Raw genomic sequence first — 27701 nt, 5'->3', positions numbered from 1 at the left:
CCCTGTGTGAGGCAAACCCACATTTGCGCAACGTTGCGTTCACAATAGCCTACATTAAAAAAAAAAAGTTCGCCAGGCAATGGGGAAACCTACGGGTCCTCCCGATGGCCAGTCCGGGCCTGCCAGCAGCCCTTTACTTGCTACAAATTTAAATATGAAAAGGTTCAACTACGCACACACACATAATCTCGGCTCGCGCAGCACGCTCACAGGCACTTCCAAGGTGCGCAATAATGTATTGCGCACCTTGGAAGTGCAGTGCAGGCATATTGTCATTCAAGAGATAAATTGTTATTTTGGAAAACATGTTTTTCTTTTAGCCTATTTACCTCGTTAACGTAAATAATACTTACATTGACACATGCATTATTTGTGATTAAAATAATGGTTGTTGGTAATGTATTAGCGACCCCCACAGATGTATGATTTCACTGCGTCCGTGGGAGCTCAGACCCCTCCTTATGGGAGCTCAGCTCCCATTGGCTCCCACATAACTCGAACCCTGCAAAGTACACAGTAAAGTAGCCTACTTCATTTTATTTCTGGTAGAAGTCAAACTAGAACCGAGTCCAACAGTGTCAGTTTCCTTAAGAACTTGTGGTAACAAATATTTGTATCACTCACTCGTCAAATATAGTAGGAATAATGAAGAGCAGCTGATTTGAAAAAACAAACTCGAGAGGCGGCGGAGTTTGATGTATGATGCATTGTAATGCATAGTTTACTTCCGTGAGTTTCGCCCCGCCCCTCGCTCCAAGGACCATTTCACCATTTAGTAAGGTGAAAAGCAAAAAGCAAAAAGGCCTCTCAGACGCTCTTCCGTTTACGTGTTTAATAAAGAAAAACAATTGGACGGTAGATACACGGATTGTCACCCCTCCCTTTCTCCTCTCTCTATGTTAAATATGCAACCCAAACTCTATCCTTCGTCTTTCACTCTGCAGATTGTATGTTCTCTGTATGACTTGCAAGAAATAAAATACGACGAAGACAGCTGAATGGTTTGACTCTCTATCCACATTTGTGTAGACAAATATATAACTATATTTGTTTATCTTTCTTTAGAATGAGTATTGAGATAATATAATGCCATGACACTACACTCTCTGTACAGTAGGTGGCGTTATGCACCTTAAAAGTTAGTTTGCAATCCGCTAATAACCCCAATGAAGAAGGCCGCTGCTGTGATCACGTGTGACTGAAGCCGGAAGCGCGCAGCAGTGACTCCTCTCGCTGCGCTTCACCACTCTTTGGCTACAGAGCAGCTGTCAGTATACACAGCGCCGAGCGTCACGACCGACAAGCAGGAGCTTTGTGAAAGGACAGAGGCATTAAAATGCAGCTCAATTTATGTTGTTTATCACGTCGTAATGTCAGCTCTCAAAACGTTCAAATCTAGCGTATGAGCAGCGATCCGAGAGATAGTGAGCTTTAGTGTGTTTTCGTGATCTCTGACGGAGGAGAGTTTCCTGCACCTTCCATCGGACAGAACTAGTCCAGACATGAGTAACGTTAATCTGATTTTCTGGGACCAGTTGCAGGCTGGCAGCTCGGACGTGGACTGGTGTGAAGGCAATTACCTCATTTACCCCAGCATCGCTGAGTTTTACAACACGGTCGGTTTGTTACCTAACGGTGTTTACTTTCTTTTTGTTTGCATCATACAGTTGTTTGTACAGTCAAAGCTAACTAGACCGCAGCTTTTCTGCCTTTTTTCTTCTTCTTTATATTGCACTGCCTACTTATAGCTTGTATTATTATTCTCAGTTTAGCTATAGCTAGCTGTTTTTACATTCAACAGATTGGACTTCTTTGGACTCCTTTTCAGCTTCAGCATCATGATGTTTATTGTGAACAGCATCTGGTTAAAAATGTTTTTTTTAATTTCCACTGGTTGTCAAGTTGGTTAAAGGCCAGCGACGCCCATGCTGATCAACTTCTGACCAGCATGTTGTCATTGAGCCTCACGATCAGTTCAACTATAATGTTTTGCTCATAGTTTTTTCCTTTTTGTTTATCATTTCAGATCAGCAACATTTTGTTTTTTGTTTTGCCGCCCATATTAATGTGCTTGTTCCGCCAGTATGCAACACATTTCAACAGTGGGATTTACCTCATATGGATTCTACTAGTTGTGGTTGGTAAGTTGTCTGGCTGACACACTGTATGATGACTCTCTGTGAGATGACTTTATAAGCATTTCTGTTCAGCTTTATGGGAGACCTCCATCTTCTTAATTTCACTGCAACTTCCTTCAGCTGACAAACCATATAACTAATACTAATATTTACATTTTGTTAATGGTCAGTGTAGTATTTCATGCCATTTCTTTTAATGTAACAAAAAGCACGCTGCAGCATGCTTTATTTCTGATGCAACTACGGCTTAATTATTCTTATATAATGATAGTGTGGTCTTTAATAATCTTATAAAAGACAACACACTGCTGTTGCCACTTTTAGCTGTTTGATATCAACATTTAAAAAATCACTTTAACCTTGACCCTTTTTATTTTTTTTATAAAGCAGCCACTGGTTCCAGCTTCTCAAATGGGAATATTAGTTTGACAGTCTTTTATTATACTAAACAGAATATTGTGGACTAATATTTCGACAAAACAATACATTTTAATATGTTATTTTGGATTAGATTGTGACCAGCATTTACACAATGCATTTTTTAGATTTTAGACCAAATTATTAATTAAAAAAATACATCAGGAGATAAACCAATATTGAATATAACCTGAATACTTATAAACAGGTTAATAAACTAAATTTGGGATTTGTAGTTACACAAAACAAAGCTACTTAAAACCCGGGCTCAGAATGTTGTAAAATAAATTTGTATGTGTTCTCTGACCATATAAAACAAAATACTGAGAAAATGATGTGCAGATGAGTCTATAATGAAATATAACTTTAACTGTATCCCTCCCAAATGACAAACATTGGAGTACATATAAAAAGTACGATGTATGAGTTTTATGTATAGGGGCCTCACTCTCAAAGAACAACAGGAACACTGTTTGGTCACAGTAGGTTTCCTCAGCTATGTCCTCCTTCACTGTCCTCAGTTAAGGCTTTAGGCTGTCCTGAATCATTTGACTACGTTAGAAAAACACTTAATCATGACTGGCCTTATTCATGGGTAGGATGAATAAGGCTTTTGCGCTAGATTTCATTCGATTTGACACATTCAATCGGTTGTAAATGGGGCCACTGTATGTAAATACCAGTGCAGTCCTGGAAAGATTACAGTGTTTTGTTTCTTTAGCTGTTAGAAAAACACCCATCTTGCACTGTCAGCAAAGATAGCCTAACAGACCCCCCCATGTTCCTGAGAGGGCGCCTTACTGGGTGATAGCTGATGGGTTTTCCATAACTAAACTTAAACTACTGGTCATTTGCTTCTCTCTGGACTGCACAGCTTTAATATATATCTTTTATAATAAAACAGCCTGCTTTTTCAGTTTATATCTTGTTCCAACACACAAATGCTTATATATGTGGCCTTGTAGCTCTGACTGCATCCATTGTTAGGAATCTGGAAGCTTTTAAAACTTTTGCAGCTGTCAGGCGGGTTTCATGGGTTCATCTCTTCACCACCGTGTCCGAGTTCGGACGACCTTTGACTCGTGCAGAAAAACAACCCTTTAGGTTCAAGTGTGAAGACAACAGTCAGCTGCTTTACTTTAGTTTTGGCTTCAGCTGAGTTTGGAACATTTATGACGACTGAATTCCCTGCTACCTCCTCATAAACAGTATCGGTTTATATTACTATTACATTTATCTGCTGATTATTTATCTGAATAAATTGTGTGATGAAATTCTTGGACCAAAGAACTGGAAACACAAAGAGGACATTGGAGAGCTTTGATTTGATGTCAGACACCGAAGATTTTTGGGAAGATATTTGCTCGAACACAATAGTGACACGAACCAGCTAGGTAATCAGACAGAAAGAAATCAGAAAGAAAAACAAGTTGCATTTCTTGCAAAGAACAAGGCTCCAGAGGGCCTCGGTCAGATAAGATTTACTCTCTGAAACATGTCATCTTTAGTCCTTTCATTACCTAAAGGAGAGCACCTTGCTGTATGCATATTCAGAAGGAGGTCATCTCACAGCGGATTAAGAGAGCTGAGAAGACAGCAGCCAGCTAATCTTTACACAATAAGGCGCTCAAGCCCTGAAGCCAAATGACTGCGGTCTGTACAGATAGAAAAACGAAGGCAAGGACAGAAGTTGAACATTATAAGAAGGAGGAGACTAGTTAAATAATCCTCTATCACATTGTATAATCAGAAACATGTCCGACGGTAATGAACAGTTTTCCTAATCCAATCAAATAGGATGTCTTGGAATGTTTTTTCCAATCCAACACATTGCTAGTAATCCTAGAAGACTGAGAGCTAAAGTAAATATTTACATTCCAAAAGGTTTAACCAATTAATGTTTGGAAAGAAACCGTGCCATATCAGTTTTGTAACAATCACCAATACATTTTTCTGTTGATCAACTAATCCGATAATAACATTTAATTGAGAACATTCAGGCGATCTCTGTTTATGTTTATTTTGACTTTACAGATACACTGGAAGGTTCTCGTGATCAGCAACGTCTGACTCAGAATTATCTTTGGATAAGAATTGAGTTAAACTGTAGGAATCTCCTGTTTTGATCACAGATTATTGTGATAACAGAGGGGCTCGGGCTGATCCTCCACAGACTCTCAAAACCCCCCGTACATTAACACCGGTTTCCAAGCAGAGGTGCTGTGATAAAGCTGACAATTACTGATATTAAAAAAAATGCAATATTAATATCATGATTGTAATTCACGTAATAATAGTGTGTCAATAATCCAGAGCCTCTAAAATCATTTATGTTTCTTTCCATTCTTGCTTTAATTGCCAAAAAAGAGAGGAAACCAACAATAACGACAAAGTGAAATACGTTTTGGAAAGGTAGCATTATTATTATTATTATTATTATATACAATGCATTCATATTTATATAATGTTAATAATATCACCACTTGTTATTTATAGAAAGTCTGATATCAACTTATTGTTCATCTGTTTGTAATCTACATGTCACCTTTGTGCTTAAAACATTTAATGTCACTATAATGTTTTTTTTTAATATAATCTGTTTGAAGTTATCCTATTTAGAGGTAACATTTCACATTAGTTTGACATCACTTTTCTCATTTGATATATGAAAATGGGAATATGTCCGCAGTAAAATGGAACAATTTAAAATTAGCTAACAAACTGCTTAGTGTGAACTGATATATCTATAGGACTTTCCTTTTAATCAAATGGACAGAAAACACTGCTCAAATCAATAGTTCTTTAAAGAAACACACACCTATTATTCCAGCTTCCTATCACACTTACCAAATTGAGACAACATCTGTATTTTCTGACAAATAATTGGAGTGTTTCTGTCTCTTTCTTTTAGGTATTGGCTCAACATATTTCCATGCCACACTCAGCTTCCTTGGCCAGATGCTGGACGAGTTGGCCATCTTATGGGTGCTGATGTGTGCCATCGCCATGTGGTTCCCCAAAAGATACCTACCTAAGATGTTCAGGAGGGATCGGTATGTAGACTTCTGTACTTTTGCACACACACAGTCGGACATGTCTGATGCAGTAGTGGTTTTGCTACATACACGTTTTAGGAAGCAAAGCTGTTTCCACTTTGATTTTGTGTCTCACAACAAGGAAAACGTCACTTCTTCTCTTATATTTCACTTTTGGCCCCTTCTGTATTTTTGTCACATAATGTGTTCCCACTGCTATGACTCCCTGTTTAATTATAGGCCTGTCCCAGATAGCTGACTCCAGTAGAAACTGCATCACATGTCTTTACTTCTCTTTCCATTGTCACAGAGCCATCATGGCTGCTCTTTCCCTTCAGGCTGTCACTTAATAAAGCCCCCCGTGTAGCTGAGTGCATCTTGTTTATTGTCTGGAGAGTCATTTCTGGAAAGAGCTTCCAGACGTTCTTTCTGAGTTTCACAATGCTGTACATAGTGTTTGTCTTTGTTTCAATAGTTTTTTTTCTGATTTGTTTTGCTTTTCCATTTAGGTCGAGGTTCAAAGTGGTCATCGGCATCTTGTCGGGGATCACCACTGGGCTGGCCTTTGTTAAACCTGTCGTCAACTCATTGTCTCTAATGACTCTGGGCATCCCCTGCACTGCGCTGCTTATTACTGAGCTAAAAAGGTTAGTTAAAGTTATTTGAATGAAAAGTAGAGTTTGGGCAGGTGAACGTGCAGCCTTGATCAGGGACCAACGTAGCTCCAATTTTTAATGTATAAATGGGAAAAGTATGTCGGGGCTGTTGCAAAGTTTCAAAAGAAGAGTTTCTCCAACTAAGAAGTTTATTTTTCTTACTCTTCTTACGCTTGCATTTACAAAGCAGAGAACAATTCCAGCTCCATTTTATAATTGAAATGTATCGACTGACTAAAAGTGTGATCGTATTACTAGAATACCCAACTTTCGTTCCTTTTGTGTGATTCTTAGAACAGTGCTGGATCAGGATTGTGCGTTGTTGGGTTGTCGTGTCTGCATGTGTAAGCAGCACAGTTTACTTCATGCAAGTGGGTTTCACCACTATCCAAAAAGCAGGCTGATGTGGGCTAAGCAGCGGTTATTCCTGGCAGTTAGTACGTTTTAATATTTCTTAGTATAGATTCTAGGTAAGACTTCAACCTGTTTTAATTCTGTGATGCATGAATCTACATTTGGGCTGTAACTAGGTTAAGAGTTACGGCAGCATTTCTCAATGTCCATGTCAGTGGCTCAATGTTGATTAGTCAGTCAAATCAATTGCTGTTATATTAAGTAGATACGTTGACATGATGGTATCAGTGACAACAAGATGTCATTTCTGCAGTCTACAGCACTTTAACATTTCACCTTTGTACTTTGTGCTTTTGATGACATGTTGTCTTGTCCAAGCTAATTATAGGTCATTCTGGTGTGTGTGTGTGTGTGTGTGTGTGTGTGTGTGTGTGTGTGTGTGTGTGTGTGTGTGTGTGTGTGTGTGTGTGTGTGTGTGTGTGTGTGTGTGTGTGTGTGTGTGTGTGTGTGTGTGTGTGTGTGTGTGTGTGTGTGTGTGTGTGTGTGTGTGTGTGTGTGTGTGTGTGTGTGTGTGTGTGTGTGTGTGTGTGTGTGTGTGTGTGTGTGTGTGTGTGTGTGTGTGTGTGTGTGTGTGTGTGTGTGTGTGTGTGTGTGTGTGTGTGTGTGTGTGTGTGTGTGTGTGTGTGTGTGTGTTGTGTGTGTGTGTGTGTGTGTGTGTGTGTGTGTGTGTGTGTGTGTGTGTGTGTGTGTGTGTGTGTGTGTGTGTGTGTGTGTGTGTGTGTGTGTGTGTGTGTGTGTGTGTGTGTGGTCACAGCCATGTCGAGCTTCTCTGTTGTTTCCGTTTCCCACATCCCTTACTCACCACCATCAATCTTGTAACTTTAAGTCATCCATTGTTCGACCTGTTAGGTATTCCTGAAATTCCTGCCGCTGCCATTCATCTGTTGATGTTGCTTGTTTTTGTTCCGCTAAAGTAATTGGGAGAGAATTCCTGTGGCCCTAGCTAATGGACTTTTGGCCTCAGAATATTTTGTTGTTGTTTGCTTTTGTACAATGCGGCTGTTGACTCCTATTCCAGTCACTTCCAGTTGGACATGAACAATATGTCTGGTGTATAGGACCTCCAACACAAATATTACATTAGTGTTAAAGCAATAATAAGGTGAATCATAAAGGACAAGATATGAAACAAACAGAAGTGAACATGTCAGAGAAATAAGTTTTTGCATGTGTGCAGTTTATTTTTACATTGCAACATCAATTATGGATACATGCACATAATTACTATACCAGTTATTTATTTTCATGATTTCATGTAATGGAGTCAAGGACTCTATCTGTCCTTGGCTTAAGCCCGTTATGTAACGCTGCTGTCTTGCATGGCATTTTACACTAGTTAAAAATAGCCACAAAGTAAAAAATAAACAGTATCAAACATTCCTATATACTACATACATATCAGAAAATATAAATACTGTATCTTCTATTGAAAACTCTCAATTTGATACTGACCTGGTTTTAAAAGAATATATTTATCTCAGACTTTGTTGTGGTTAAAGGATGATTCCTGTTTAAGAATTGGCGTCTTATTATTGTGGTTGTGGCCATCGTTTCCTTTCTGTGACAACATTGTTATCCATCAAGCATATTGCTGAGATCTTCACTAAAAAGATCAGACAATCATTTTGAATGTATTTGGAAATCAAACCTATTTTGTAAAAGAAAGGTTTGATTTATTTTGAAGGTTATAATAGTGGGGTTGAGCAGCCAGTAACATTTACTGTAATTGCATTGTCCCTGATTCAATTCCGGTTGTGGGTCTTTGTTGCATGTCACGGCTCTCTCTGTCTAGCCCTCTCTCCTCTTCATTTGATAAACAAACTCTTGTGAACATGCAACATAGTTTACAGACTGCTTTCCTGGTTCAGCTTAATCTACCATACAGACCATTTGTTATGTAACATCGCATATAACTAACAATGTGGCATGCTAACTTAAAAGTTTACCTCAGAATAAAGTGGTTTAGTTAATCTGTCCTGTCAATAGAGCCATATAACATGCAAACTAAGCCTTTATATAATTTATGACCTCCAGCGTCCTTGATAAACATCAGGCTTTGTTTTGCTGATCCTATGGAGCCTCTTCCTTTCTTTTCCCTCATGGGAGAGGAGGCTCTCAGCAGTGCTCCACCCCAGATAGACAGGCTGGCCTTTCCTTCACTTATCTCTGCCTCCAACACTCAAACTCTCTACATTACATTACATTACATTGCATTTAGCTGACGCTTTTATCCAAAGCGACTTACACACTTACCGAGGCTCATGTGTCTCTAAGGAGAAGCCCTTTTTTTTCAACTCATGTTTTTATCTTCATGCTTCTGCTTGAGCTGATATCCAGCTGTGCAGTGAACGGTTTTCAGTGTATGTTTGTCAGCAGGCAGGAGTGTTTTCCTACTTTTAGGTAGTCGTACTTCTGGCATGTAGAGGCAGTTCCTGAGCCTATAGTTGGCTCAGTACTTTTCCTGATTAAAAGTCAGAATTGTCTTCCCACTTGAACATCATCGATCAAAACACTTCACAGAATAATAGAATATTGACTTTAATAGCCTTTTCCCCTCTGGGAAGTCGTATCATTGGCCATCTATTTTGGTCCTTCCTCTTGCTGTTGAGCAGCTGTGACACCATTTTCTTCTGCTCCTTCTCTGGTTCAATGATGTAACATAGTTTTTCCTGGTTGGTTAATTAGTTGACTTACTTCACATAAAGAGAGACTGTGTATAAATTATACTCTAAGGGTTTTCTGCTTCAGCTTCACTCAGTCTGTAAGGACCAGCAGCTCATGATGGTTCATGTTGGTTACAAAGAAAATATATATTTCATGTTTAGTGAGACTCTTAACTGACCTTGTTAGTGTTCTCTACTTGTATTTATGTTGCACTGCATTTTATATTTTCTTCAATAATAATAATCACTCAGTTGACAATATTTTGGGTAATTTTATAATGAGGAACTGACAGAGAATGACCAACCCTGACTGTGCAGTATGTAACAACATACAAATAAAAGCGCCTAGCGAGATACATTTCCCTCATTAATCAGTGTGAACATGAACTCAAGGATAGTGGGTGTGAGATTCTTTCCTCATGCGACCAGAAATACATGCTTAGAAACTGGTTGCTTATTAATACACATCATGAAAAGTTACATTAGGTAGTTTAAGGATGAAAACGTGGTCTTTAATCCTTTCTCCGTTGTCACGGAGACATAATGGCTGCTACTTCACTTTAGACAAGTCCGTTGTTGTGTTTTCAACATTCCTTTCTTATCAGAACAACAATGACTCAAATCATGTAAGACTTTTTTTATTCTACTTCTTCATCCGGTACACGTATTAAGGTAAGGTAACAAACTGGGTCACAGTGACTAACAGCTGCAACATAAACAACACAGTCTATGAAATCTGACTTGTCTCTGTGTCTGTCTCAGTGTCTGTCTCAGGGTTGAAACTGATGTGTCTAAAGAGGACATGACTAAGAATAGTTTTTATCAGCAGCAGTCTGGATTAGCACATGTCTCTGTAGGTCATTGGACAGTACTTTGTGCTTGGATCACAGTTCTGTCGCCTTCCAAAAAGAAAGAGAAAAGAATCCCCTTATCTAAAAGTAAACGTGCTGACATCTTGGTATGGAGGACATCTCAGTGGTGAATATGAAACACTCCAGTCAGGGTGGACGACACAGCCAGTAAAAGAATGTTGTGTTGGTTTTCTCAGTTGAACATGTTTCTCCGTGCTCTGTTGTGTCTCTGCAGGTGTGAGAACCCCCGGGTGTTCAAGCTGGGTCTGGTCTCAGGGATCTGGTGGGCGCTGGCTCTGCTCTGCTGGATCAGTGACAGGATCTTCTGTGAGATGTGGTCATCTGTCAACTTTCCCTACCTACACTGTGCTTGGTAAGCTCAACAACAACACTAGAGTCAGTGTAGTTTTCTCTGTTGTTAAGGTTATAAGTTATGGACAATTTATGTACATTCGCATAAAATAAATAGTCCAGTTCCTGTGGGTTTCAGTTAACTTACACACTAAACAATTTACATAATGATAGATATAGACATACAGAACTACAAAGCTGAACAAAGATAGGTAAAAAGCTAAACATTGTTAACTATATACCATAGTGTGTACATACAAGAAGTTGAAAAATAACTGTAAATATTTCTTATAGAAATCAACTGGAGTCTTCTAAAAAATAATATGTGGGTTTTGAAACATGAAAGAAGGAAGTTTACTGTCCTAGAAACAAGAAAAATGGAATGAGAAATCTTATTTCAGCAAAATATCAGAAAAGGTTGATTGACTGGGTCTATTTTGTTGGAAAATAATTAGTTTTTAAAGACCAAATTACAGACAAACACCTGGATATATTTACAGAGCTTTTTTTTCAGCCAGTTTGTTTATTCAGACTCATTGCTCTTACAGGCACATCCTGATCTGCCTGGCGTCCTACTTGGGGTGCGTTTGCTTCGCCTACTTTGACGTTGCGACTGAGGCCCCAGAGCGAGGACCCGTCATCATGTTCTGGCCAAATGAGAAATGGGCTTTCATCGGCGTGCCCTACATTTACTTTCTCTGTGTCCATAAGAAGTCTGCTATCAAGGTGACTTAAAGTGATCCAATGTTGCTGCTATGTTGGCCGTGCTTCAACACCTCTCACCAGGAAGCATCGATCATGGCAGCAGGTGATGTGGGTGATGCACATTGTGTCTGACTGTGAGGAATTCTCTTTTTTTTCAGTCCCTGTCTGGTTTCATTACACAGCAGTGGTTATGCAACTGTGTCAAAGAACAACAGGTGTTACACATTAGTAACTAACATGACGATCAAAGGGGGATTTAAAAAAAAAAGATTTAAAGTGTTCCAAACATATTCTCAGGCTTTACATATGTGATCATGTAAGTATTGGTATTATGCATTTCAATCTTCTTTTTATAGGAAGATTTTGTACATTTTCTAGTAACTAAGAACCTCATTATAAAGCGTTGTATTGCATCTCATAGGTGCAGTCTGGCCATTATGAAAGCATATTTAGAAACAATACAGAACTGGATTCATTAACTGTGATTAATGCATAATGCGTTAATACTTCATATTGTACTGCTTTGCCAATCTAACTATGCTCAATTAATCAACAAGCTGGTTCATAAGAAGTGTTTTAAGTATTTAACACAAGGCCTCATGTGTTTAACATGTAATGGCTGTCCTACCTGCCCTCTTTGTGGACCAGGATGTTGTCGCATAGACTTCTTTATGCATTTGGTGTGCTATATTTGACTTCCAGCATGCCATTGTGTATATGAGATTTGTGTTTAATATACTCCTGTATATATTATGTTAATTAACAATGTAGTATGCAGATTTTTTCCTATGAAAAACATAACTGAATGAAAAGGTACCCTTTGCTATTTGCCAAATCCCAAAGTTAAAAAACAAAATGAGAATGTGAAATCGAATTGAATTAGGTTTGACTATTCGAGGAAATATTTACATATTTTGCACAAAATCAAGAATGGTTCTCAAAGCCAATGGCTAATTGCACACTTACAATGTTGTAACTTTGCTAATGTAGTGATTCTAATGCTGATGTTTTCAATGCAGATTTTGTTTTTCAAACAGGCGCCTCAACTCTTCAGGGTTATTTATTCCAGGCTCAGTATTTTAGACTTTGTGCTAAATATTATTTCAACTTTAAAAACTGTGCAAAAAGCCTTAATCAGACAGGATAATGGATTACAAAAGCAAAAGAAGGTACACAGTGTCCTTGTGAGAGGTATCTGACAGTGTTAAGGGAAAAATGGGGGGAAAACAGTGTCATATTAAATATAAGCTATGGGATGTCTTGGGTTTTAATACTGCTGACCTAAGAACCTATTTGTGTCAGTTGACGGAAACAATTAGAACATATGTAAGTAGAATATAAAAGGGAAGTATGATGGGTGTTGCAAAGCTAAACACAAACCCTAATTGTCAGGGATCACCAAAGCTTTTTCACCACAAACCATTGTTTTAAATGTTCTTGAAAACTGCCTCAAGCTGTCTTCACTAATATTATTTTAGTCTCGTCCTCCTGCAGAGGCTTCTGGGAACTCAAATTGCTAAAATAACTAGTGAAGGTTAATGATTCCGAAAAAAAAGCTAGTATTTTTGTGAGATTCTGAAGTATTTTGTTAAGACAATGTATATTTTTCTATGTAAAGTGCAGCCAAATTTGAAGGGTGAATGGTTTTTTGATAGTGCATGATTACTATATTACCTTTTGTATTGCCAACATGTTTTTTTAATTATTATTTTATCTTTAGTGGAAACCTTTGGGACAGTATTAACAGTGTGAACAAATATGTTGTGCACCAGAATGCTTTTATTATGCTGCAAGTGATATCATACCTCTTATCCACGATGTTGGATCATTTGTATGAATCACTCTGATAAAGTTTGTGTGAACAGGACAGGGAGGTTAACGCTGCCCTCTGCATCGTGATATTTGTCTTGGCATGAGGTATGGTAATGGTCTCAAAACAATGAGTTAAGTCTTTTTTTATTGACTTACATTTGTATACATCTCATTTCTTTCTCCGCCTGCATTGACAATATAGACAAACTGCACAGAAATATTTATTTTCATAATTTATCCTGTTTTGTAAACAAATGTGTTATAGATTAGGAGAACATTAGTACTTTTGTCTTATTTTATGCAATAAACCAAGCCAATACTTAAAATGATTGCTGGTGTTTATTTCACAAACCACATACAATATCATGTTGGAATAATGCTTCCATTTAAAAATATTGTTCATTAATTATTTATTACTTCTTTCTGTTATGTAAACTGAGGTATCTTTGCATGGAGAATCAAAATGACTCGGACAACCCACCAGGGGGCAACGTTTTTCCACACCTACTTTATGTTGTTTTTCTCAGCTGTTTCAGCACAGGTAACCTTCATCTGCTTTCAGTTTTTACGATGTGAAAATGACATAAATCAATCCTTGAAGTGATTTAATTCATAAACCGAATCATTACTGTTCTTGTGTCTTTCAACTATTTATTTTTTTACAAATGTACAGATTTATGTGCGTACAGTTTACAAATGAAACCCTTTTCAGTAATATATAAATGTCTCTTTAACATACTTCTTGTTATACACACACACACAATTATATATAACTGTGCAGTACACTGAAGTCCCAATAAACTCAATGTGCTTCCCAGTAAAATACATATAGGAACAAAATAATACGGTAAATAAAATACCAGAAAGAAATATATAAGGAACAAATATATTCACAAACCCATACATTGTAAGTAATTTTAAGCCTGAGATTTTACCAATTTGTGTAGACATGAACACAGATTTGAAAATCCTCAGGTCATCGGGCAGGTTGTACTGAGATTAGGAAGGAACACCTATAGTGCAAGCTTTTAACACAGCCTGATCTGAACTAGATATTTGCAGATGTGTAAATCTAATACATTCCCTTCTGCTTTAATTCTATAGGGGTTTATATCATAGTGAAGCATATTTTATTGAAATAAATTGCAGAAGTTGTGAAGTCATGTTGATTTACGTGACGATCTAAAGTGCTTGATATACAAAATACCATATTGAAATTACATGAATTATTACACAGAGAAAAAACAAACATTAATTGTGAAATAAGCCAATATCTTAAAAAATTCCCTTTCTTCCCTTTCTTCTTGATTGACAGTCAAATAATGTGTAAATAACAGTGGCATTAAGACATACAATTTGGAAAATGATATTGTGAAACATTTAAAATAAAGGTCATATTGAACAAAAACTGCTTGAATAAAATGCAATCACCTATAATAAAGTGTGTTTTTAAGTGTTATACAACAGTTCTTTTTATATTTACACAAAAAGGGTCTAAAAGTTTAATACTATATTCTCGCATTTTTTATCAAATGTCAAATGATTCATTTGGCAATGAATAAATAATACTTTAAAGTGTTTTTTTTTGGTGACTGTATTACATGGTCATACGAGGGCAGTGACGCCCAGGAGGAAGTCCCGCCTCCTGTGATCACTGAAGACTCTCATTGGTTCCCGCACAAATCAACCAGCCATGTCTAGATTATGGGTCAAATAGAAGACCGTCGGTTTTAATCTGGTGGATATCAGGGGATTTATTTCACCGTTATACCTTTGGAGATCCATATCGGAAATAACCGGATATCTCTACTGATATCCCACCGGCAGATTCAACGCAGCTCTGCGGCTTCTCCTGCGCCTTTTGTCCGCGGAGATACAGTAGGATGTTTATTATTAGACGCAAAAACAATTGACGGCGCGTTTGTCGAGCCTTAAAACCAAAAGGTGTTTCCACAGCCAGGCTGTCAAACACAAGAGGACCATATATGTAATTCCCTTTTCACTGCGGGCGGCGTTTAAGATAACAAAAACACATCCAAAATGATGTCAGGAAAGCATTTCAAGGCTCATGAAGTGAGCTGCTGCATTAAGTATTTTATCTTCGGATTCAACATCATATTCTGGGTAAGTCCCTTGTTTGCTGTGTTCAGGACATTAGGCCTGATATCCTCAGTTTAATACTCACTGACATGACATGCTTTTGTTCTCCGTCAACAGCAACCTTGTTTCTAATTCAGCGAGAGCGGTTTTCTTTCTTTCCATTTTTTATGATGGGGTTGATTTCATCCCCTGCATTATAGGCGCACAGCTCCTGTGCACTTGCTTGCACTGTCACCCTTCAGCTTTTGTTTTTGTGTAGACAGCATCAGTGTGAGGGAGCTCTAGTGATCCCTTGTTTACATCTGAGCGCTTTTTAATGTGGTGTCAGTAATGTTTGGGCAGAGCAAACAGTAAATCCCTCTCTGATCATCATCATGTACTGAGGGAAATCACAGGAGAAACAGGCACCTTCAGGGCTTTGAATCCCACAAGTAACCCCATTGTGACTTCTGGACATCCCACTTAAGGCCTCCAGTTACCAATTGAATACAGAACCTGGTTGGAGGTCTGATACGGTTTAACGTTACTGTGTAAAAGCAGGTTAAAACATGTCTTCTAAAGGAGTTATTAGGAATAGCAGATGGCTTAGTGATGCTATGCATTAATCGACAATAATATAAATGGTGCTTTATCTGACATGAGTGTCAGTGGTAGTTTTCTTCTTGATTATCTGTTGTGTCTACACATCAGAAAGCAGTCCAAAGGGACATTTTCCAATTCCTTGTTTTGACTTACCAACAGTGATGTTCAAAAGATGTTCAAATTACAATGATGTTACACAATGCTAAGGATACAATCCTTACATTTGAGAAGCTGAACCAAGCACTACTTTACATGTTTCATCAATTGTTGCCTAATTTTCTGTTGATTGATTAATTCAATCTACATTTGAAATCAGTGTCTATTCTCAAGAACATTTCGAAATATATTTGTTAATGGATTAAATACCCGGATGTGACTGTCAATTTTTGGCTATTCCAGACATTTAAATCAAATCCAATGTTGCTAAACAGCAGTCAGGCTCATTGATTTGCAATACTGGAAAAATGTTTCTGTGGAAAAACGTCAACTGACTCTTATGTCAAGGAAAATTCAAAGAAAGAGTTGCAGAGTCCACATACTCACATGTCTCAAAATATATCCTCATATCATCTGTCCCTTTTTGAAGTGACGTATGTGGAGCCAACATGTGTGTGGCCCTTCAGAGGAAGTCCACCTGTTGGCCCCACGGAGGGTCTCAGTAAGCAGGCAGTGACCCCTCTGCTCCCTTCAACATACATATATCATCAGAGGAAGTGTCAGACGCATCTGTTCATCCTTCCTCTGCAACGGATTAAACAATAACAAAATGTAGTGTTAAATTCACAGCTTTTCTTTCTAGAGTGTAGTCTTGCTAAATGGGGCTTGTAGGTTTATTCTTTGTCTGAATTCTTATTAATCTTATTAGAAATTGGCATTTTTATACCAAATAACACTCACCTTCTGTTGATATACGCCAGTTTTACAATCCTACACAAAAACACTTACTGTAAACCTAATCGTGAATCTTTTATGCAGATATTTTGATCTCTTCAATCCTACACGTTCAGATCAACAAAAGCCACCAAATACGTTACACAAATAAATGTAACAATTTACCCAGGAAAACGAATTCTACTGTAACATTTTTACATCAGAGGCTTTTCCTATTTATTCTATTTGGTCTCAATCTCCAGTTTTTTTTAATTAATTGACCAACCATTCAGTTTATACATTGTAAAGAAAAATGACAAATGCCCATCACAAGCTGCTGTCATCTGCTGACCAGTATTTGGAAAAAATATTGAAATGTAAAACAAATCCCCATTATTAGATTACTTCAATTACTAATAAATTATGTTTTTCAATAGATCAACTATAGTTTTTATTGAATGTTATACATTTAAATTAATTGTAATGTTGACCTTGATTCCTGACTTTGTAACTCCTGGAATGTGGTTTTGGAGTCTTACATTCAGGGTGGAAATTTGTACAGTCGTAATGCGTTCAAGCTGCTGGAAGATGCTTTCTAATGTGGGAGTCTCCTGCAGACTGTCAAGAGAAATATTAAGCTATTGGATCACTGCCAGGAAACTCTCTCTGTGGTTTCCCTTCTGTGCTTGTGTGATGACTACATGTTGCAGTCAGCGCAAAATAATTTGCTCTGTTGTCTCTCTCTTCTTTCTCCGTCTGTTAGTTCCTTGGATTGGCATTCCTCGGCATCGGGCTGTGGGCATGGAACGAAAAGGTGATTTAACGGCTTATCTCCCTGTGAAACAATACGTTTAATTCATTCATTGTGTAAATCCTTTCACTTATGGATACACACACTAAGCAGATCATTTACATTCATCTCCTGTGCTTTCACCCGTCTGGCTGAACGATATAATAGCAGTGGCTTTACTGAATCTGAAAGGAATGTCATGATTTCCGGTGGGACGCCCCTCTGTACAATGGACAGAAGAACAGATCTGATGCATTTTACAGATTCATTCATTGTGTTTCTCAGCTGATGGGTGGAAAAAGTGAAATAGAGTCCAGTGAGATTTATTTGTAAGGAATTTCACTGACAACCTTTAAAGATTATATCATTAACTATTTGGTCAACAATGAACCAAAATAACATCTGTGGTGGAAATGTATTTATCAAATGTGGATTGAGAATCAAACCATGCAGCTGTCTTTGTCGTATTTTATTTCTTGCAATAACGTGCAGTCAGTCATACAGAGAGCATACAGTCTGCAGAGTGAAAGACGAAGGATAGAGTTTGGGTTGCATATTTAACACCGAGAGGAGAAAGGGAGGGGTGACGCTTGGTGATAATGAAAGGAGCATTCTGGAAGTTAGGGAGGTAGGGAGGCCATATCAGGATGTTCTCAATTCACCTGAGATGAAGGTCATACTGTTGGTGCACATAGAGTGTAACTAACAACATTGCAACACATCTTCTTAAATATAGTAAATTGTAAATATAATAATAATAATAATAATATATTCATTTTGTTAGCGCTTTTACAGGTGCTCAAAGACGCTTTACAGATATAGTGAAAAGAAAAGAAAGCTAGATATAGATATATTTATATAGATAAACATCACACAATGATATTATTAAAGTAAGTAAGTAAGTTATATTACACATCCTATAAGCAAAGGGTGATTGTCTTCAGATGTCTTGTTTTGTCTGACCAACAGTCAGAAACCCCAAAAAGATTCAATTAACAATGATTGTTAGGTAATAGTCTAGGGTAAAATGAAGAAGAAGTAACAAAATATTAAATAACCGGGAGAAAAAAAAGATAGAGGAAACTGCTTTGCCAAAATGAGATAATATAGCTTAATTAATCCAAAAATATAAAGGGCTCACTCGCCAAGTTACAAAACTGAAGACAAAAGAAGCAATAACAATACATCGAAACAGGTGCTAAGATGGATCCAGAAAATACTAAGGTTGAACAGTTTGAGTGGGAACATTTTGGGAAATAGGGAAATATTCTTGCAGTCGCTAAGAATACACTCCACCTAACAACATAATTAAAGCTCACCAATTAACATGTGGTATCCTATTTGTTTGATCTGTAGTACACAATTGACTAATCCCCTCTGCCATAACATCATACGCAACACTCGCTAAATGCTTTACATCTGCAACGCATCAGAAGAACCACTGCACTGTCAATTGTACACCACAGTCAAAAAAAATATGGTTGATCCAAAAGTTCGACCAACTTAAAACCGAAAAAGGGAGATTCTAATTAAAAAGAGCTTGGCCGTACCATGCAGAGCAACAAAATGTTGGTGTAAAATCAACAACCTGATTGTAGTCTTTATGCTAAGCTAAGATAGCCAGCTGCTTGGTCTAGATTAGGGTTGCCAACTTCTAGAAATGGAGAAATGGGACACATGCATGCAGGCCCGCCCCTTGCCAACTTGGGGCCCCAAGCGACATTGTGAGATGAGGCCCCCCCCCCAACCGACAGGAGTGAAAAAATGTTTGCAAATATAATTCCTGTTTATTATTATTATCAACACAGTTACTTTTTTATACAGTGAGGTAAATGGTAAATGTGCATGTATGTCGTTCAGTATGCGTTTACAGGTGAATACGTCTGCATTTCCTGTCAAATACTAGCCTCAAAAAGATTAAAATATAATTAATGCAAATAAACTACTTCTACTAATAATGATAATCATAATCAATTCAATAATATAAATACTATATTATTTTATTATAATATAGTTGTAATATAGTCAAGACAAAACATGCTTATGACATGCTCAAAAACTGATATTTCTTAAATCTGTATTCTAGTTCCCTCTATCAGCAATGTATCAACAACTACACACACATTTCTATCAGTATGTCTCTGTGTTGTGGTTGACATGATGATGACTGTTAGGAGTTAAGGGGAGAGGCTGAGCATCACCATGAAATGTGCAAATTGACATAAAAATGAATAAAAGGGGAAAACATGCTCCATGTTTTTTAGGCTGTACATTTTAACTGTTATGTAAGCCAACTAGAAAGACAGTTTATCACTCTTCCTCCTGTACATTAGCATATAAAAGGCATAACATACTTGAATGAATGTTAAATAAAGAATGCTGGAAATAACTGCATCTCCATTAGCCTATATGCTATGCAAAGACTGCCTTCTTCATGTCGTGAATTGCAGCTGATGTTTTAATATGGCAATTGGCAATTTGACTTATACAACATTCGCAAGTTGTACATTTGACTCATACAATATCCCACCTTCGAGTGATGCTCTGGTTTCTTCATGTTTTGTTTTTTGCGCCGGACTGAAACTGTCTTTTCACCGACATCTCTTCACCTGCACTAGTGGCCGTATCAAAGCCGTGATTGGTCAGATGTCGATACATTACAACGGTGTCGGGTTACAGACATGCTCCCCTTGTCATCTCTCACTCTCACTCTCGCGGGGGGTGAGCGGAGAACTGAGCGGAGAACTGCGCACAGCAGCTGAGGCCCTCTGGGCGGGGCCCCCTGCGCAAGGCGGGGCCCCATGCAGCCTGCGTGATAGGCCTGTAGGGAGGGGCGGCCCTGCATGCATGTGTCCCCCGCGCGCGAAGATTTTCGGGTTTCTGGCGGATTTAGTTACTTTTTTTTGTTACTTTATTTCGGTTTTAGGGTTCGGGTTAGGTTAGGGTTATGTTATTTAATTATTTTGGGGGAGCCAGCCCCTAGGGTTCGAAAATGTTTTTGGGGGTCAAACCCCCCAAAACCCTCAAAATGCATAGAAAACTATGCATACCTATAACACAATACAAACACAATGGTCTTACACCTGCATTAGGCTACTATATCACATTGTACATCAGCATGTTCAAATCGGATAGGTGGGCACTAGGGACATCTGGGCACCTCGATGTACAATTGGCTATTTTGTCCAAAATGTTAAAAAATAAAATATTTGAAAAATGGTATTAAGTAATGCAAAGTATACATGATGTGAACATGCACGGTACATCATTATTAGACTTAATGTTATCCTTCAACCAACCATTTTCCCATCAATCAGCTGACTGACTCACACACACACACACACACACACACACACACACACACACACACACACACACACACACACACACACACACACACACACACACACACACACACACACACACACACACACACACACACACACACACACACACACACACACACACACACACACACACACACACACACACACACACACACACGTGCGAGCATTGTGCCTGCCCTGTCAACTGAGCGGTCCTAGCACCCTTCACATACAGCACACAAACACACAGCCAGACACACTGCATTGCGCGCAAACAGAAACATATTTTTTATTTTGCCCTTTACACGGAGTCCGTCCCGTCCGGGACACGCCCCTTTTGGCTCAAATACGGGGCGTCCCGGCTAATACGGGACGGTTGGCAACCCTAGTCTAGATTGTGTCATCAAACTGTTCAAGTTCTGACTTTGGGAGGGTGTTTATGCCAAGCTCACCGAGATATTAAATGATTTCTATTGTTATGACTCTAATGGCGCGTTTCCACTGCAGCGGGTAGCTCGCTTTAAGCGTGCCGAGCCGTGCGGGGCCCGTTTTTGGTTGCGTTTCCACTTCGCCTAGTACCGGCTAGCGGGTCCTAATTCACAGTTTTTCTGGCCCCATAAAATCGTGGTTCTAGGGCCAGGAACAACCAGGCTGAGTCGGGCTGAGTATGCTAAACTATAGAGAGAATCGCTCGCAAGGGGGCTACAACTACAACAAGATGAACATATTTGACCGTGATTTAATTGTAATACACGTTTAAAAAATGATGCCGAAGTAACAACATACTGATACCGGTTAGTAAAAACCATGAATTAATGCTTTGACAAGTCTGCAGACAGACGGCAGGCGAAAAACCCTTTTAAAATGCATGTTTTCTAAATGGAGCTTGGCTAAGCTAACGTTATATGCTCCGACCGTCCACACTCACAACAACGGCCTATACAGACATAAATAAACCAGCGACTGTATTCGCCATGACACAGGCAGTCTGCGGTTTGTACTTGTTTAACTTTTGTCTAGTTTCTGAACGGATATGAAGAGCTGTGAGCTCTGAGTGCTAAGAGCTAACGGCTGTGTTGTTTTTCTGGGGCTCTCATTGAAGATGACGTCACGGCTCCGCCTACACTGCATTACTATAGTAACTACCCCAGTTCCTAAACTGTAATGGAAGCGCAGTGAGCCGGGCCTAATAAGGCCTAACCAAACCGAGCGAGGCCGAGCGAGGCCTGCAGTGGAAACGCGCCATAAGCCTCTAACCCTTCTCTTTGTTTTTCCAGGGTGTTCTCTCCAACATCTCCTCCATCACAGACCTGGGGGGCTTTGACCCCGTCTGGCTCTTCTTGGTGGTGGGTGGTGTGATGTTCGTCCTCGGATTTGCTGGTTGCATCGGAGCACTGCGAGAAAACTCTTTCTTGCTTAAATTTGTACGTTTCCTTATCAAACACGTGGTGAAGAAATACAGTTTTTTTCCACTCTGAATCTAATAATAATAATAATAATAATAATAATTGCTAAATGTATTTCAGTTCTCTGTGTTCCTGGGCATCATCTTCTTCCTGGAGCTGACTGCAGGAGTCCTGGCCTTTGTCTTCAAGGATTGGATCAAGGACCAGCTCAACTTTTTCATTAACAACAACATTCGGGCTTACAGAGACGACATTGATCTGCAGAACTTGATAGACTTCACCCAGGAATACGTGAGCAATGTTTCTTTATCTTCAGTTCTGATTTCACTCCAGTGTTGTTTTTAACATTTCTGTGGGACACTGTAGGAATTCATGTGTGTTTATTTTTGCTTGTTTAACCTTGTAGTGGGAGTGTTGTGGAGCTTTCGGAGCTGACGACTGGAATTTGAACATCTACTTTAACTGCACTGATACAAACCCGAGTCGTGAGAAATGTGGAGTGCCCTTTTCCTGCTGCACCAAAGATCCTGCGGTATGTCGCCACAAAAACTCACTACACTTCAGTCTTTCTCATCCACAGCCAAATTATCCCCATTTACTGCATTACACAACATGCCTATGGGTGTAATTTGGTGTTTTTGTGTGGAGTACAAATTGAGTAAGTCACTTTTTGAACATGTTGAATCCTTTAGATAGAGGGACAATTTTGAGGATCCTCCCTGTATCTCATAGCCTTGTTATCTGCGTCCTCCAGAAGGCAGGCTGGCGCTGTCAACTATCATGGCTGCCGGCCAACAGGACGTCGAGGCCTCAGGGTTGACTCCTCTCAGACTCTGCCAGCACAGCAAAGTCGAAAAGCGTCTGGGAGGAGTTGCGTTGACCAAGACTTTTTTTTTGGCAGAAAAATGCTTGAACTGCAGCAGTGTCCGTGCTTTATCAAAACAGGCGTACTTCACAGTAATGAAAGTTGCACAAGAGTCTTTTTTAAATGCTGACCAAAGCACACGCTGTTCCACAAAGGTCATCTTCTTTGAGAGCAACACAAAGATTAGCATGAATAGGACTTTAAAGTTCAATCAGAGATGTTTTTAAGTCTCTCTAACTCACAATTTTTCATAAAATAATTGCGTGTCAACTAGAAGACTACAAGGCCCCGATTACTGACCTTGAAAATGATACAGCATTTAAAGACCAAGTCTTGCATCTTTAGGGCACACAGTGTATTAGGATTAAGAGAAAGTTAAGCTTTCTGGCACAGAGAAGTACATACTAAATCAGGCTTTGGCTAATCAGGCTTTTTTTGTGCTTTCCGTGGGATTTGATGACTAATGGAAAGATAAACATAACACCAAATGTTCCTTTCACAGTTGTGTAAGTAATGTCTTCCATGCACATGCTTAGTAATTAAATATTCATTCTGCGTGACAATTCAAGGCTATCGCTCTCTGTTTAAATGTTTCAGGATTTTACCAGGTCAACCATGAATCACAGCACTCAAGTCTAAAGTCCCAATGTTGTGACCTAAATCTGACTCTTATCCAAGTTTTGAGTCTCTCGTTTAAGACTTTGCAGGTTTTCACAGGTGTATTTCACATAGCCTCGGAAGTGAAACATTTCTAAATGAAAAAAAGCAGCATTCATGTTTTAACATCTTTCAAGTATAGGATTTGAAGTTGTTTGACTTCACCTTTCGAAAAAAGTCATCAACTGTCTTCTCTTCACAGGAGGATGTAATCAACACTCAGTGTGGCTACGACATACGAGCCAAACCGGTGAGTGGCTTAACAGAAACGTTCCTTTATACCAGAGATTGAGAGCCCCGCCCAAAAGTAAGAAGAGTAGACATTTCTCTGTCTTTTTCAGCCTCTATTTGGCTGCATGAGGTCATCAGGTACTCCACCCTCGGCACAATGTTCCTCTTTCAGTATGTTTCACTACTCCACAGTCTTCAAAACGCAGCAGCTGGCTCCCCATCAGCACTTTGGGCCGTATGGTATTACTCATGATGCAGCAATGCACTGGGATTTGACCCCCCTCCCCCATCATTAGCCATGTTCTTTCTCCATAGAGGCATAACATAGGGAAAAGCCTGTGTTTGTTTTTTTGGTTATACATTTGAGTAGAAGCCAGAGTAGAGTAGTGTTTTACAAGAGTCAGAGTAGAAAAACTGTGAGCAAAGTGTGTTAACAACCAGGAAACATTAGTGCAGAGGGATTTTATTGTGAAGGAGACCACAAGATGAAAAGGAGAATCATGTGCTACCATTACAAATAACTATGCTGTCAAGTGCTGCACAGCTAAGTAGATCCCCACCTCATCGCCGCCAGTAGTATTAGGTATTAGGACTTTGAAAAGAATAAACAAAGTAGAAACTACCTCTTTCATATGCTGGTGATTGTCAGGCTGTAACACATGTTTTTTATGTTTTGTCAGGACTCTGAGCAGCGGACCTTCATCTATATAAAAGGATGCGTTCCTCAGTTTGAGAAGTGGCTTCAAGAGAACCTGACAGTGGTGGCAGGCATCTTTATTGGAATTGCATTACTACAGGTGAGGAACAATGCAAACGGTTTAGTTTAATATCTCATCGCTGTCGACCTTTAACTAATTTAATGAAAACTGTTGAACTTTGTTTCAGATTTTTGGCATTTGTTTAGCACAGAATCTCGTGAGCGACATTGAAGCTGTGAGAGAAAGTTGGTAGGTGGCAACATTTTGTTCATTTAGGCACAACATCACTCTTAGGAGTTATTGATATTGATATTAAATGAATAAACACAAATGTTTAGCTGCATGAATGTACAAGGCATGAAATATCTCCACAACTTTAAATATTGTACAGTCTTTTAATATCAACATTCATATTCTCCTTAGTGTGCATTTTAATTACTTTGATTAACCTTTCCTGTAGCATCATCAAGTCAAAGGATCATTTGTCCTGTAAAATACCCTAACATCTGTTGGTTGGATTAGCACAATTGGCTTTCATGGCTCCTAAGGGATTAATCTAATTTTGGTGAGCCTCTCTAAAGTTTCCATTGGCGCCACCATGAGGTTGGCATTTGTGCTTTTGAGTACAATCCTGCCAACTAATGACATTCCCACCATCTTCAACTGTACTCTGCTTATTAGCAAATGTTAGCTAACATGCTAGACTAAGATGGTGAACATAGTATTACATTAACACTTTGCATTTACATTTTAAGTACGTTAGCTTGCAGACAATGGCACCAAAGTCACTGTGCCCAACTACAGCCTTAAGGGTTAATTACCAGCAACACTTGTAGTATTCATAAAGAAATAATAGTGAGATGGATGTGTTTGTTGTGGCCTTCGTTAGACTCCATGCATGTAGGCAGCTTGTGCCAGATGCTGTTCTCTACCTTTGCACGTCCTCACTGAGACGTGTGCATGTCTTGTTACGTAATATGCATAATGTCTTCATTTAATGCATCTGTTCATACATCTTCCTCTTGTTTTGTGCAGTTTGTTTACCTAAGACCGCCACAGAAACTCCAAAGGGCAAGAAGGATGTACCAGGTAAGCACTATTAGCTTTCACCATTAATGTTGTGGCATATACATATTTATATTTGTATTGATGGATTTAATTGATTTTTCCCATGTGTTTTTTTCTTCTACAGGACTCTGTTTGGACGCCAGCACCGAAGAGAACTACATTAATCAGCTGTGTCCCAAACAAAGAGTCCTGTTCACATGTAAATAGTAAATGTAGAGTTATTTTTAGAGTTATTTGTGGCCCCATTTTTGAATGAAGCACAAGTTCTAAAATGTATTGTAGCTTTCATACAGTTAAGATTAAACAAATGCAATGCAAAGGCTTTACACAATTATAAGCAGCTTTGGTGGTGAAGTGGCTCAAAGGAAAAGTCCCACTTCAGATTATTTTATTTTTCTGAAAATGAGGAGCGTAGGGGGTCATTACTTGTACACAGGACAAACAGATTTGATGTGTTACCAGAGGTGGTGCTTCCCTCAGAAAAAGCCCTTGGTTTTATATGTCTCACAGCAGCAGTTTTAACACTGCATGTAAAAGTTGTGTACAAAGATAAAAGTGATTCTGGAAATGCACTGCATGCCTATTGTCTACTGTTAGGACAATGGCTCTTCTACATGTATTACATTAATGTTAGGTATTTAAAAAAAAAAATTGTAAAATAGTAACTAGTTTGAAGTGACTCGGCTGGTTAGCACTTTGTTGAATGTTTATTGAAATATAGTTAAAGAGACAGATAATTAACTTTGAATTCATTTCTATCTGTGACATTATGCTCATATTCTACAGATACATACAGTTTGTAAGCAGAGTATTGTTGGGGCTGAGGTAGATTTAGTAAACTTGTAGTATCACAAAGAGATATGAATGGTATTGTGTGCTTTGCAAAGTTGCAGTTGTTAAGAGTTTTGTCATTGAGATAGACAAGTAATAATACATACTGACAGAAAGCAGAAGATGTGACATCCAAATCAAAACTCAGCCTTAAGCACTTTAATCTTCATAATGTAATCTTCAAGAGAGATTTCTGTCATGATGGACTGTTAGTCAAGCAGTAGCCACTGGAGGGGGCACTTTTCCTTAAAAACGTGCAAACTACATCTGTTACTTCATGGTGCTCCATAATGTTGGATATTTGTTCCAAAAGCAGTTTGACAGGAAATGTTTTTCAGCACATTATGAGTGTGATGTCATTCCTTGCACATTACCTTAATGTCAGTGTCCATTCCCTCTTTTTTTTTTTTACGTTGTTGCCGATGTGTTTCCTTTAAGGAATCTGCCTATTTGATGAGATACCCTCTTTTGTTGTGTTAAATGTTTTGATCTGTAAGTTTTCACTGGAAAATTAGGATACAAGCTTTTTCCAATGCTCATCTTTAATGGCATGCTGGAACTGCTTGGTGGGACTCAACTGAACGTAGAAATGATGTATAGCCTATATACATAGGCCTACTGTACATTACTTGAAAGCAGAGCAGCACACATGCTCCTTCACCAGCATTATTTTAAATGCACACTTTGGACTGAAATACAACTTGTATGTTTCTCTTTCTTAACAATATGGAGGCATATCATTTTGTGTAAACATGTCAATAGAACTGCATAGCAAGAAAGTCAAAGCAGCCATTTTATGTAAAGGCGGTGTGAACCTGCAGTGTGTTACTCAGCGTTTACTTTGCAGGCAGATCTCCTGCAGCCTTGATGAACTGAACATCCTTACCAAAAATATATTTCAAAAAATGCATTTCTGCATTCTGATATCTTATAAATATAATACAGCTGGAGTCAAATATCCCCTTTTCCACTAAAAGCTTCATATGATTGTTGTTGACTGATCACACTTTTCTTACCACTCAGTGCCATATTTGTGATTTATACATACTCCTGATTATACATTTTGTTTTACGTGTACTCCTGATTCTTGTAAATAACTGGATTGTGACAAGTTGTAAATATATATCTGAATAAATGTGGGTCTTTGCAAACTGTTGTCTGTTTGTCTGCTGTGTTTAGATAAAGTTGGCCAAAGTAGGTAATACTAAAATAATAAATTCAGCTTCATCTCAGAG

The 27701-nt window shown here is 38.6% G+C and overlaps 2 protein-coding genes across 2 annotated transcripts; both read left to right on the top strand.

Moving 5' to 3' along the window:
• The first annotated feature begins 1203 nt into the window (after positions 1–1203).
• On the top strand, positions 1204–13675 carry acer2 (alkaline ceramidase 2). Its single transcript, XM_034203280.1, has 6 exons — positions 1204–1616; positions 2027–2141; positions 5467–5608; positions 6100–6237; positions 10410–10547; positions 11074–13675. The coding sequence occupies exons 1-6, from the start codon at positions 1503–1505 to the stop codon at positions 11258–11260; spliced, it is 834 nt and encodes a 277-aa protein (XP_034059171.1). The 5' UTR covers positions 1204–1502; the 3' UTR covers positions 11261–13675.
• A 1037-nt stretch (positions 13676–14712) lies between these two features.
• LOC117537891 (tetraspanin-5) lies at positions 14713–27621 on the top strand. Its single transcript, XM_034203281.1, has 10 exons — positions 14713–15166; positions 17358–17408; positions 21988–22134; positions 22237–22407; positions 22523–22648; positions 23841–23888; positions 24550–24666; positions 24755–24816; positions 25603–25656; positions 25760–27621. Exons 1-9 carry the CDS (start codon positions 15083–15085, stop codon positions 25613–25615), a joined length of 819 nt encoding a protein of 272 aa, XP_034059172.1. The 5' UTR covers positions 14713–15082; the 3' UTR covers positions 25616–25656; positions 25760–27621.
• The last annotated feature ends 80 nt before the right edge of the window (positions 27622–27701 follow it).

This window comes from Gymnodraco acuticeps, unplaced genomic scaffold (assembly GCF_902827175.1).
Source record: "Gymnodraco acuticeps unplaced genomic scaffold, fGymAcu1.1, whole genome shotgun sequence".
Taxonomy (NCBI): domain Eukaryota; kingdom Metazoa; phylum Chordata; class Actinopteri; order Perciformes; family Bathydraconidae; genus Gymnodraco; species Gymnodraco acuticeps.
Note: the sequence above shows the minus strand (reverse complement) of the source record. Positions and strands in the feature narration are given on the sequence as shown.